Raw genomic sequence first — 13,910 nt, 5'->3', positions numbered from 1 at the left:
TGTTACAGAAAATGGGTTCAAACAGCGCAGCGTATTAACGCCGGAGATAGAGGGCTGCAGAGACTCTCAGAGACTCGGGCTTTCAGGTACATGCAGCCATTGCACTAGGTGGATACAGGGATGAAGATCATGGGTGAGAAGAACTGCAGACAGCCTGATAGGTGTGCCAGCCCTTGTCCATCACCTCTAGTTGCAGTTGTGACTTTTTCAAAGGATCCCTGGAAGCTGCACGCGTATATCTTCATTTTCTCTAAGACAGGTAGGAATCACTCTCTTTGTATTTTATGAGTGGTTTGCAGTGCATCTCTTTTCTTTTTACATTTATTTTATTTATTTTTTTGACTGGCCAACAATGAATTTTATAAATTATTTTTTGGGGACAAAATTATATTTTTATTTTAATTAAGCAGTAATTATTTATAAATTATTATATTTATAAATAATAACTATTATTTATAGCACCAAATATTTTATCAATTTTTTTAAAGGACACATTTATTGAAAAAAATTTACAATGGACACTAAATTAATTTTTAATCATTTTTTGGAGCACTAATTTTATTTTGGGGCACTTTGAAGCAGGAGCAGGCTGATGGGAACTACTGCTCCCATCGAGCTGCTCCTGCTCTCACAACAGCACAGGGGCCAGACATAGGCCGATGGGAGTAGTAGACTCACATCGGCCTAAGTCTGGCTGCAAAGCCTGACCCTCACATACCCACACACAGACGGATACACACACGCAAGCACACACTTACCACACTGATGAGCCGGGGCACATTCAGCTGCATCCTCTCATACCATCCCAGATAAGCAGCAGCCATGATCCAGGGAGTCGGGAATCTTCTGGGATTCTCTTCTTCCTGGATTATGGGATGCTCATGGGATGGCGTTCACGCCCACTGAGGTCACTTCCTATTTGCTGCGGTTTTGTGGGACAAAATCGCAGCAAATGCGCATCAAATCCGCAAGTATTTTTACATACTTGCGGAGTTGATGTGGCTCAAAAGACTGCAATGGGCGCGAATTCGCCGCGATATCGCGCAAGAATTGGTTTTGCTGCGATTTTGACCACAAATGCTAAGCATGGCAGACCTCTTACCAAGCGGTTTTAATTCGTTTCCGTGGTGATTTAAACGCCGCGGAAACGCATTAAAATCGCATTGTGTGCACTCAGCCTTAGGGTATGTGCACATTGTCAGGAGCCGCTGCATGTTATGCGTCAAACCCGCAGCGGCCAGCTGTTACAGCATAGTGGATATCCACCATGCGTCTCTGGGCACCTGCGGATCACCAGTGGAAACTGACATGCAGCGTGTTTTTCAGACCGGCAGCATGTCTATTTCTCTTGCAGGTCCGCATGTGGACTTTCCCCATAGACTAACCTCTATGAGGAAAGTCCGCATGTGGAAAAAAAAATATGGCGCCTCTCATTTGCATAATGAGAGCGGAAGCCGCGCAGCTAGTCCGCTGTGTCTGGGTCTATTCTGTATGGAGCGCTGATGCCCTGTGTGTGGGGAGAAGTGATAAATGTATACATATATATATATATATACACACATATATATATATATATATATATATATGAGACCAGGAGCAGAATCCACCGTGATTATCTGCACTGTGCGGATCAATAATGTTACCTCAGCCATAAGGCTATGTGCCCACGATGCAGAAATGAAGCAGAAAATATCTGCAGCTTTTCTGCATCTCCCTGGCAGAAAAAACGCATGCAGATTGTGCATGCGTTTTTCCTGCAGAATACATGCGGATCCACATGCGGATTTACATGCGTTTCCACATGCAGATTGACAAGCTCTTTCCAGGCGATAGCATCACTTGGAAAGTGTTTGACAACTAGGTCACACTGTATAAATCCATGCAAACGACATGGATTTATACAGTGTGAACCGTAAAAATTAAAACAAATAAAGCTATACTCACCCCCGAGGCCCCGGCGTGGCTGCAGCGCTCGTTCCTGTCTGGTTCCCGGCTGCCGGCATATCGCGAGACAGAGCGGTGAAGGGCCTGCGGTCACATGACTGTGACGTCACCGCAAGTCCTTCAGCGATGCCGGCATTCAGAGAGAAGCCTTCAGAAAGGTGAGTATAAACTTTATTTATTATTTGATTCTTTTTTTACAGGTAGAATGGTACCCAGGTCTGGATGAGAGTCTCCTCTCCTCCAGAACTGGGTACCATCCGCACATAGAAGCCGCTTGTACAAATGTACAGTCGCGGTTTCTATGCGTTTCAATGCAAGTCAATGGCGGGAGTTCCGCTGCGCTTCCGCAAAATTAAATGACATGCTGCGGATTTTTGTACGCAGCATAAACGCTGCGGAAAAATCCGCAGCGTGTGCATAGAACATGCGGAATCCCCTTGGGGACCATGGGGTGCGGATTACCTAGCGTTTTACAAGCGTTTCCGCTGCGGAAATTCCGCAGCATAAACGCTTGAAAAACGCAACGTGGGCACCCAGCCTTATGAGCGCTGCAGAAACGCTGCGGAAAAATCCGCAGCATGTGCATTGACATTGCGGAATGCCATTGGGGACCATGGGGTGCGGATTACCAAGCGTTTTTGATGTGTTTCCGCTGCGGAAATTCCGCAGTGGAAACGCATGAAAAACGTATCGTGGGCACGCAGCCTTAGGCTATGTGCCCACGATGCAGAAATGAAGCACAAAATTTCTGCAGCGTTTCTGCATCTCCCTGGCAGAAAAAACGCATGCAGATTGTGCATGCGTTTTTCCTGCAGAATACATGCGGATTCACATTTGTTTCCGCATGCAGATTGACAAGCGCTTTCCAGGCAATTAGCATCACTTGGAAAGTGCTTGACAACTAGGTCACACTATATAAATCCATGTAACCGGCATGGATTTATATAGTGTGACCGTAAAAATAAAAAAAATAAAGCTATACTCACCCCCGATGCCCCGGCGTGTGCTGCAGAGCTCGTTCCTGTTTGGTTCCCGGCATATCGCGAGACAGAGCGGTGAAGGGCCTGCGGTCACATGACTGTGACGTCACCGAAGGTCCTTCAGCGCTGCCGGCATTCAGAGAGAAGCCGCCGGACAGGTGAGTATAAACTTTATTTATTATTTTATTCTTTTTTTTACAGGTACAATGGTACCCAGGTCTGGATGAGTCTTCTCTCCTCCAGACCCGGGTACCATCCGCACATTGAACCGCATATAATCCGCGTGTACAAATGTACAGACACAGATTCTATGCGTCTCAATGCAAGTCAATGGCGGCGCTTCCGCAAAATTAATGAACATGCTGTGGATTTATGAGTGCTACAGAAATGCTGCGGAAAAATCCGCAGCATGTGCATTGACATTGCAGAATGCCAATGGGGACCGTGGGGTGCGGATTACCAAGCGTTTCTGATGCGGAAACGCATGAAAAACGCATCGTGGGCACGCAGCCTTACACGGCCTGGTTATCGCTCTTACCACACAGCTGCTCTGTCACACCCTGCTGTGACCTCTGCACGCCGCGCACAGCCGCCCTCCGACCAGTCAGGAGAGCAGACTGCGTGACGTCACCAGTCAGCTGACTGCAGGGAACCCTCCCGGAGACAGCGCCTAGTCAGGTGGGCGTGGTTAGCCGCCTATAAGTGCGGAGGCGCCAGAGCAGCAGGCATTCCTCTCTTCTGTGCAGTTCGTGCTTCTTCCTGCAGAGGGCCTGTGAGTGCTGAGGTTCAGCTGGTGCCTGTGGTAGTTTGGCAGCAGGTGGTGGTCGTCTCTCCTCTTTGGTGGTGACTGTGCTTTGCTTTCTGTAGGTGTTTACTTAGCAACATGGCTGAGACGGTGGAGCAGCAGCAACAGGTAACAGCTACTCGTGTCTTGTCTTATGTCATGGATGATAGTGACGTGCAGTGATACTGAGGAGCTGCTGTCTTTACCCGGGTGTATATAGGTATTACTGGGAATGGAGTGAGGCGCCCCCCTCTGGTGTATATAGGTGTTACTGGGCATAGGGTGGTTTCCAGTATTACACTGGCTCCTGTGTGCCTAAATACAGGGGAACGCTGTGGAGGTCGCTACTATGGTATCACCATGTGTGCCCCACTGTGTACATGACCTATGTGCCCCCTTGTCTTGTGTGTTATGGCAGTCAGGTGTGGGGCTCTGCCACATGATGGGGCCTGCCTGTGCATGGTCCCAGGTACAGGATCTGCTGTAAATGGCTCCTTCAGGCTGGGATCTGGTGTAGATCTCTAGTTCTCAGCACTTGCATGTGTCCTCAGTAAGGTTTGTGCACACGACTGATCTGTAATGGGGCTCTATAGGAGTAAATGAGCTGCCCACTATGTGTATGTATATCCAATGAGCCTTGCATGCTCTTTATGGAGGACTATTATCCCATAGAAGCATTACTTGTAGAGCAGAATCTGCATTGATGTGCTGCAGTGGAGTGCAGCTCACTGGCTCTAATTATATAAGCTCTTTCCATCTACTGGCTTAAAGAAGTTGTCCACTATTTAAAATTCCCCCAGTGTATTTCTAAATACCCTTTATTGCCTGTGAGCGGTGCTATTGCTAACTGCTCACAGGCATCACATGACACCTAGCTGCAGCTAGGTGTGACTTGCTCCTTGGTGATTGATGGGTGGGGTTTCCCCTTTCATCATATCCAGCATCCACCACATGCCTTCCCAATGAGTGAGAGGGAAAGCATGGGGTGGATGCTGGATGTGATGCTAGGGGAAACCCTGCCCATCAGTCACCGGGGGCGTGTCACTGGGTCATGCCCAGCTGCAGCCGGATCTTGATGTGACATCAGCAGATGGCAGTTGGCTGCAGCCAGGGGTCATGTGATGCCTGTGAGCAGTTAGCAATAGCGCCGCTCACAGGCAATAAAGAGAACAAAAGGGATTTAGAAATGCACTTATCTGCACAGTTTAAATACACTGGGGGAATTTTAACTAGTAGTGGACAACCCCCTCTAAAGACTATTCTTAAATCACACCTAATGCATGAGCCTCTTGCTTGTCCTTCAGGTGCTAGTGGAGCAAGCAGTCCTAGTTGGGAATGGGCCTTACTACCAAGCCACACAAGCAGGCTGGTAATGGCCTATCCAAATGTCCCTCAAGTTTGCATTAAGAATTCCATTAAAAATAAAAGCTCTCCCACACCTGCCAATCCACATTAGGCAGGGATAGTAGGAACCAGAGGGTGCTTGAATCGGCTGCTGGAGCATAGCAGTAATGGGCAAAGATGCAGTCCATCCATACAGTGAGAAGTGATTAAAAATAGCCCCTAAAATGGGTCTGTTTTTAATCTCTTCCCTATTCATTTTATTTAGTCCATTTTAAAAAAACTACTATTCCAATATTTCTAAATGATTGAGCAGCTTTACCTCCTTGGTCACGTTAATAGGCTCTCCTTTGGAAATGTGAGATTCCAAGACACTAAATGGAATCTCTCCCCCCTAAAGGAACACTTCAGTTTATAGCTTCCACTAAATTAATTATTGAATATGAGTGGAAGTTCTGGTTCGGTCAAGCTATATTCTAAAGGTCAGGGACCCGAACTTGACCCCCAAATCCTATAGTAGCCAATGGGCACCTGAATTTTGTTGCTGAAAAATGAGGGTACTAAAGGGTAGGGGGCTTCAAAATAGATGTAATAGCAGGACAGTTGCCCTGCAAACAAATGTGAATAGGAATTGTATAGATGTCCTGTAGATATTTAACTTCACAATCCCCCTACATATAATGAACTAGCAGCCTTTACTGCCTCATGTAGCACTAAATGCCTTAAATAACCTGATTTGGGGGGGAGGACTGCATGGGTCCCACTTATTTTCAATAACCAGTTAAAGCAGACAGCTGTAAGCTGACATTAATAGGCAGAGAAGGTCCATGGATATTGGCCCCTTCCCAGCATCAATGACAGAACAAAGTAGCACTCTGTAAATCTGAGTATGTGAATATGAAATATGAATAGCATTACTGCTGTAGAACATGGAAATAAATGAGAAATCTTAGCACACAAATTGGCCAATTCATGTGTACCTGACAGCCGTGATGAGGCGTTCCTCGATGTCAATACCTCTCTAAGGGACATCTGTCTGATCCTGATGCAATTAAAACCACCTGCAGCATGGGGGTGGAGTGCTCAGTCAAAGCTCAAATCTAGTTGCCAAAGAAAATGACAGCACTTCCACTATAAGAAATAGGTGTGAACAGGTGCTTACTAAGAGGAGCTACCTCCATATACTATGAAAGAACAAAGTAGCACTCTGTAATGCTGAGTATATGAATAGAATTACTGCTGTACTTCATATTCACATACTCAGTGTTACAGAATGCTACTTTGTTCTTTCATTGTATATGGAGGTAGCTCCTCTTAGTAAGCACCTGTCCTTCCCAGCATCAGACATGCTCAAAGCTTTCACTTGGATGGTTACAAAAAAACAGGTGGGCCAGCATGTATTTGTTTCACACTGTTATACAGGCTGGGTCACATGGTGAGCCTGCCAATCACAGCTATACCAATACTTGGCATGGCTGTTATGGGGGGGCCAGAAGTGCCCACAGCCTTAATGCTTGGCTGTCCTGCAGACTTCTAACAAGCTATATTCGTCTGGGTAATCCAAACAGTAACAGACTTTCTTTCTAGAATTCCATGTGAGGGGTTCAGCACCAGACCAGTGTATGTACCCTAACTTTCACTGTCCACTCATCCCTATTATTGAAGTGTGGTAGTTCTCAGAGTATCATAACTGGTACATTGGTGGTTGCTCAACTCTTCCGAGTATATTTCAGGGTTTTGTTTTCTCTTCCTTAGAATGTGGTGGTAAGGCTGATAAACCTCCCACTGGTGAGCTCCACATATGACCTGGTGTCCTCTGCCTATGTGACCACTAAAGACAACCATCCCTACCTGAAGTCCGTATGTGACGTTGCAGAGAAAAGTGTGAGGAGTGTCACTTCTGTGGCCATCACTGGTGCCATGCCAATACTGCAGAAACTTGAGCCTCAAAGTAGGTTTAGCTTCTTGTGGTTTTTTTCCACTAGCAACATTATCTTGTTAATATCATATTTTTTATTTTTCTTGATGTATTGGGCTAAGATGTCTTTAATTTTACATTCTCTAGGCTGTTTTCATGCACACTTATCTTTGCTTTTATGACAGCCCACATTAAAGATCTGATGGAATGGTTACAAAACTGTTAGGGTATATGCACGACCAGTAAACACTGTGGATTGGACGCAGCGCACTTGCACTGCATGCAAACCACAGCGTTCTACATTACAAGCAAAGTGGATGGGACTTAAAGAAATCCCATGCCCACTATGCACCTGCGGATCATCCACGGACATACGGCGTGTCTTTCCAGACTGCAGCAGGTCAACTTCTCTTGCGGAGCCGCTAGTCTCCACAAGAGAAACTGGATCAGTGCAATGTATTGATTGGGGTAAATCTGCATGGTTCAATGAACACATGCAGGTTCACCTGCATGCAGCACTTTGGACACAGCAAAAAAGTCTGCTGCGCTGACAGCACGGATCGTGTGCACATACCCTTAAGCCCTATTCAGGAACCTGTTGCACATGGGTTTTTTGTTTGTTTCCCACCTCCTGAGAGCAGCATAATGTAGGGAAATACCCTAATTCTAGCAATGGATCATTCATTTTTTTTTTTTTTTTTTCTGGGTTCAGTAGTGATAGAAAGCTAAACCAGAAAAAAAACTGATTATATGTACAGGTGTGTCTCACTAAATTAGAATATGATCAAAAAGTTAATTTATTTCAGTTCTTCAATACAAAAAGTGAAACTCGTATATTATGTAGTCATCACAAACAGTGTGATCCATTTCAAGTGTTTATTTCTGTTGATTATGGCTTACAGCCAATGAAACCACAAGTCATTATCTCAGTAAATTAGAATAATTAACAAACACCTGCAAAGCCTTCCTAAGCAGTTAACCCTCCGTCACATACAATAGGCCTGACAGGCATATCTTTCACTTTCATTTCTCCTTCCTCACCAGATTGTGAGGAAATCCCCCCCCCCCCCTCCAGGAAGTCTCCTGTCTCTAGCAGCACCTGATTATGTGTAGTCTCTTTTATTACATCCCTATGAAGGTCACTGATCACTTTTAGAGCACTGAAATTGCAAACAGATATTATAAATATTTTTCTAGCCTGCGCCTGACAGTCACATTGTATGTGAACTTGTTAGAACTAATATTGTATGTGACGGAGGGTTAAAAAGGTCCCTTAGTCTGTTTTCAAGTAGGCTCCACAATCATGGGGAAGACTGACTCGACAATGTCCAGAAGGCAGTTATTGACACACTCCACAAGGAGGGTAAGCCACAAAAGGTCATTGCTAAAGAAGCTGTCTATTCAGAGTGCTGTATCCAAGCATATTAACCCCTTTAATCCTCACTCGCCCTCCCAAGGTTTGCACGTTAATGACCAGGCCAATTCTGAGTTGGTTTTTTTAAATCTTCACAAAGGTATAATTTAAAAATGGACCCCAAAATTTGTTGTGCAATTCCTCCCGAGCACGCCGATAGCCCATATGTGGGGGAAAGCCACTGTTTGGGCGCACGGCAGAGTTCGGAAGGGAAGGAGCGCTATTTGAACGCCAAATTGGCTGGAATTGAGTGGATGCCATGTCGCGTTTGGAGAGCCCCTGATGCCCCTAAGCAGTGGAAACACCCCCCCCCCCCCCTCCTCAAGGATTTTATCAAGGGGTATAGTGAACATTTTGTTTGACACAGAATTTGATAACATTAGGTCATCATATTGAATTTGGTGCATGAACAAAGTAACTTCCTGTTGTCCTGGATGCGGTCATGACAACATCCAGGGATGCTGGCAGGAGAAGTGGGTATCGCGCTTACCTTCCCTTGCCCCCACAATACTGCGATTGATTTCAATCGCAACATTGCAGGGGTTAATGTGCCAGCAGCAGTGCAGGACCGCTCCTGGCACACAGTAGATTGTCACAGCTGACACCCAGCGGCAATTGCCCCGCTTGTGTACAGGCGTAATCGCAGCGTGCATAATAGTACGTAGCTGGCCCTATAGGCCCAGGGTGCAGCTACGTACTATTACTGACAAGGTCATAAAAGGTTAATGGAAAGTGTGGTAGAAAGGTGCACAAGCAGGATAACCGCAGCCTTGAAAGGATTAAGAAAAGGCCGTTCAAAAATTTGGGAGATTCACAAGTAGTGGATTGCTGCTGGAGTCATTGCTTCAAGAGCCAAGACCGACGTATCCAGGACGTGGGCTACAAGTGTCGCATTCCTTGTGTCAAGCCACTCATGACCAATAGACAATGCCAGAAGCTTCTTACCTGGACTGTTGCTCAATGGTCCAAGGTGTTTTTCAGATTAAAGTAAATTTTGCAAATCAAGGTCCCAGAGTCTGGAGGAAGTGAAGAGGCACACAAACCAAGCTGCTTGAGGTCTAGTGTGATGGTTTGGGGAGCCATGTCATCTGCTGGTGTAGGTCCACTGTGTTTTATCAAGACCAAAGTCAGTGCAGCCGTCTACCAGGACATTTTAGAGCACTTCATGCTTCCCTTTCCATCTTTTTGTAGATGGAAATTTTAATTCTCCAGCAGGATTTGGCACCTATCCACACTGCCAAAAAGTACCAATACCTGGTTTACACACAACAGTATCACTGCTTGATTGGCCAGCAAACTCACTGACCTTAACCCCATAGAGACTCTATGGGGTATTGTCAAGAAGAAGAGGAGACGCCAGACCCACCAATGCAGATGAGCTGAAGGCTGTTATCAAAGCAACCTGGGCTTCCATAACACCTCAGCAGTGCCACCGGCTGATCGCTGCCATGCTGCACTGATGCAGTAATTGATGCAAAAGGAGCCCCGACCAAGTATTGAGTGCATTCAGTGGGCCACCATTCTGGATTTTAAAATCCTATTTCAAGCTGTTATAAATTCTAATTTACTGAGATAATGACTTGTGTTTTCATTGGCTGTAAGCCATAATCCACAGAAGTAAACACTTGAAATGGATCACTCTGTTTGTAATGACTCTGTATAATGAGTTTCTCACTTTTTGTATTGAAGAAATTAACTTAGAATATCCTTGGTGAGGAGCATATTGACATTAAGCTACTAACTTGTCTTCTGGTCCAACCACACCCCCAGAACATCTAGGCTGCTATGCCGACAGTGATCTCCTGCAAAAAAAAAAAAAAAATGCCTGTCTTGAAACCGCACAGCCTAACCAGTGACACATTGCTGAAATTAGTGTCTCTGCATTTGAGGACAGCATGAGGTAGTGGCATAGCACAAACCTGCTGCCAGATTCCCTTCACTCATGCTGCAGCCTGATGCAACACAAGCTAAAGAAGGCAAACTGCTAATTTAAATGGCAAAAATAAGCCCTAATTGCTACACTTCTCCTTCTAAACCAACATAAATGTAACCTCTCTACTCTGGGCATGATGCAGGTTTGCGATCATTCCCTGCTAGCATTTGGCCTACTTCCTAGATCACAATAGTCCTAGTATTAGGTCAGGGTCACACTAGCATGTAACATGGCCAAGTGCTATCCAATGTTTATCGGGGAACAATCGCAACATGCTGCAACTGGCAGTGAGACTTGGCTCACTCGCATCCATATAAGTCTATACGTGCATATGAAACATCAGACTGCCCTGTCATCCCAGTGCAGTCCGCTATATGCTGAGACATGCAATGGGGAAGTTACTTTCTCAATCTCCGCTGCGACTCTCTCGTGAGAATCTGAGCACAGTAGCATGATGCATCGGATGCCATGCGCTACTGTGACTCCAGCCTAACTCAGAAGATCTCTGCTGCCTCCTGTATACAGACTACAATTGCATCAGATGTAACTTCTTCTTCCCCCTCACAGTTGCTCTGGCAAACACTATTGCCTGTGTTGGACTGGACAAGATTGAAGAGAAGTTGCCTATTCTGTATCAGCCTTCTGAAAAGGTAAGCAGCTAAAATCATACAGAACCTTACATTTCCCTTCCCCCTACAGTTAGCTTACACAAGTGCCACCTTGTATGTTAGGTTGTGGCTAATGCCTCAGAAGCTGTTGTTGGTGCCAGAGATGCAGTAATCCATAGTATCACAGGAGTAGTGGATAAAACCAAGGGAGCTGTGCAGAATGGTGTGGAGATGACTAAGGATGTTGTAAATGGCAGCATTACCACTGTTCTGGGAAGCCGTGTAGTGAAGATCATGAGCAACCGTGTGGACTCTGCACTAACGAGGTCTGAATCTCTTCTGGAACAATACCTGCCACCAACAGATGAAGAGCTGGGTAAGCCCAAACCTATTAATTTGTGTGGACAGGGTAAATTGACTTGCTGAGGCAGTCCAAATACTAGATGGTTTGGACTTTAAAAACTTGCCCTAACATTGGGAGAGGGGTTGGGTAGTTTTGGCATGCAAAATAAGCCATCGGTATACTGACTGCAGTAACAAGTAATCTCACCACACAAACATGAAGGAGTAGCCAGCTAAGTTGTTGACAGAGCATAACTAACTTTTTTAATTATAGCAAAGATAGCAACTAAGACAGAAGGCTTTGAGGTGTCCCAAGATGAGCCTGGTTACTACATGCGCCTGGGATCCCTCTCTACAAAGGTCCGCAAGCGTGCTTATCAACAGACTTTGACCAGGATCAAGGATGCAAAATGCAGGAGTCAGGAGGCCATTTCTCAGCTCCAGAGCACTGTCAACCTGGTTAGTAAATGTACTTGTAGTCTTAAACATCTGTCATAACCTCCATGAGTCCTATGAAGGCAGATTCCCTTTAATGTTGATGTGTGGGAGTAGCAGTCAAACATGACTGTTCTTGGCAGTAAGGTGTGGGGGGGGGGGGGATAAATAAACCAGATGTAGGTGTGATTATATGCACTGTCTTCCATGAACCCAAGTAAATGTATTCCCCTTTTTTTTTAAGCTTGCGTATGCAAGAAAAAACCTGAATGATGCAAATCAGAAGATCCATGATGCACAGGAGAACTTGTACAACAAGTGGGTGGAGTGGACAAGAGGCACAGGAGAAGATGCTGGTGGTGCAGAGGTAATGACACTCCCTCATAAGGCTTCTGCTAGGCATCATTTGTATATTAAAATATAACTTGTCAATTTCCATCTACAGCAAATTGAATCCCGCACACTGACTATTGCCCGGAATCTCACTCAGAACCTGCAGACTACTTGTTTGTCTCTGGGCTCCAGCGTTCGAGGTCTTCAGCAAAACATTCAGAACAAGGTTCATGGTGTTGGTGTCATGGCTGCAGATGTCTACCAAAACTTCCACTCTGGCTCTTCCTTCAGAGAAATGTCTGACAGCCTTTTAACCGCAACTAAGGACAAGTTCACAAAAATAAAGGATGATACACTGAACTACATCATAAACAACACTACACTAAATTGGCTGGCCGGTGGTTTTTATCCAAAACTTGCTAGTGGCCAACATGAGGAGCAAGAAGCAGGTGTGGGAGATTCAGTTAAAGAGGAGTAAAAATGCAAGCTCCTGTTGAGACATTGGATCACCTAAATGGCATCTTGATCTGAGAGCCAGTAACTGGCAATAGACCATGTAACTGATGTGAAAGGAGTTGTCTCTAACATTGCACTTTGTCTTAATCTTGGATGTTTCTGCTCATCTTCACAAATCTGGTATCACTAATGTATAGACCCCCCACTATGTGCACTTCTGTATTAATAAAATGCTATATTGATTTGGCTGTGACATGTACATTCTGGTTTTGATATATATGTAAGCAATTTACACGTCTACAATTCACACTTGTCTAGGCCCACACATTATACAGGTACTGGACCCCACATGTTTGGCACACACTCTCAGTAGGTAGTTTTTGCCAGCAGCAGCTCTCCCAGCTTGGGGTAGGGGCACAATCGGTAATCTGGCAGGCTGCAGATTTCAGAAGATGTAATTTAGGTGCTGGATAAAATTGCTGTGGGCTGCATATTTCTCCCTTACAGTCAAAGAGGTAAATCTTTGGCATAGAGGTGGGAGATGGAAGCACACTGCAACTCACTGGCTAATTACTGGAGACACTTGGACAGCTGCTTCCTGGGTCACAGGCACAGAGCTGCCTTCTGATCATGCTAACAGATTGTGCTGTCCCAGTAGCTGCAGAGCAGGATGGCTAGGTTATTGCTAGCACAAATAGGATTGTCTTACAGCAGCCCGTTGATCCTGCTCCTGGATCTTAGTTTAATTTCAATTTATGCAATGCATCATGGGAGAGTGGTAAGCGGAGCAAAGAAGCTTGGGAGTTCCCTTCCCTGGAGACAACTTCAGCTGTAGTTGGCTCTTCAGCCTCAGAGGCTTGGGCCATAATTTTTTTTTATTTTGGGTGTGAGAACATTAATATTGAACATCTGATATTTTTTTTTTTTTTTTTCTTCAACTTACTATGACCTACATGCCTATGTAGATTACTTATTACTGACAGATTTCCTCATGCACCCACAATCTAGCTGGCACAGGTTGGCTCTCAAGCTGTTAGGTAATCATAAGGGAAAGGCAATTGTTAACACTGTCTTCTAGTTTGCCATGTACATATTCCTACACTTCTAGCACTAGAGCCACAGATTGTTTACAGTAGAAGCAATGTACTTTCTTCCAGATGTGGATGGGTTCAGACTTAGCAGATATTAACACTTCTTTATGAAGACTTGGTGTACATACAGTAGGTAGAGAAGGTATTCGCACCCTTGGCATCTCTTGGTCTACCTCAACCTGGAATTTCATTTTTTTTTTTATGAGGGTGTTGCATCAGTTCATGTAAAGAACATGCCTATAACTGTACACTTTGCTTTAATCTTTTCATTGTGTTAAACTAGGACAAAACCAAAAACTTCAATGTATTTTGTAGAGCCTCCTTTTGTGGC

The 13,910-nt window shown here is 45.0% G+C and overlaps 1 protein-coding gene across 2 annotated transcripts; it reads left to right on the top strand.

Moving 5' to 3' along the window:
* The first annotated feature begins 3,553 nt into the window (after positions 1-3,553).
* On the top strand, positions 3,554-12,718 carry LOC141216291 (perilipin-2-like). Of its 2 annotated transcripts, none has more exons than XM_073665681.1 (8): positions 3,554-3,696; positions 3,792-3,837; positions 6,805-7,000; positions 10,882-10,964; positions 11,046-11,298; positions 11,539-11,723; positions 11,944-12,066; positions 12,145-12,718. In XM_073665681.1, exons 2-8 carry the CDS (start codon positions 3,808-3,810, stop codon positions 12,508-12,510), a joined length of 1,236 nt encoding a protein of 411 aa, XP_073521782.1. In that variant the 5' UTR covers positions 3,554-3,696; positions 3,792-3,807; the 3' UTR covers positions 12,511-12,718. The 2 variants fall into 2 exon arrangements, with proteins under 2 accessions (XP_073521782.1, XP_073521792.1); XM_073665691.1 differs by having other exon boundaries at positions 3,579-3,708.
* The last annotated feature ends 1,192 nt before the right edge of the window (positions 12,719-13,910 follow it).

Source organism: Phyllobates terribilis, unplaced genomic scaffold, assembly GCF_046119375.1.
Source record: "Phyllobates terribilis strain yellow unplaced genomic scaffold, ASM4611937v1 Scaffold_1__5_contigs__length_1240528914, whole genome shotgun sequence".
NCBI lineage: Eukaryota > Metazoa > Chordata > Amphibia > Anura > Dendrobatidae > Phyllobates > Phyllobates terribilis.
Note: the sequence above shows the minus strand (reverse complement) of the source record. Positions and strands in the feature narration are given on the sequence as shown.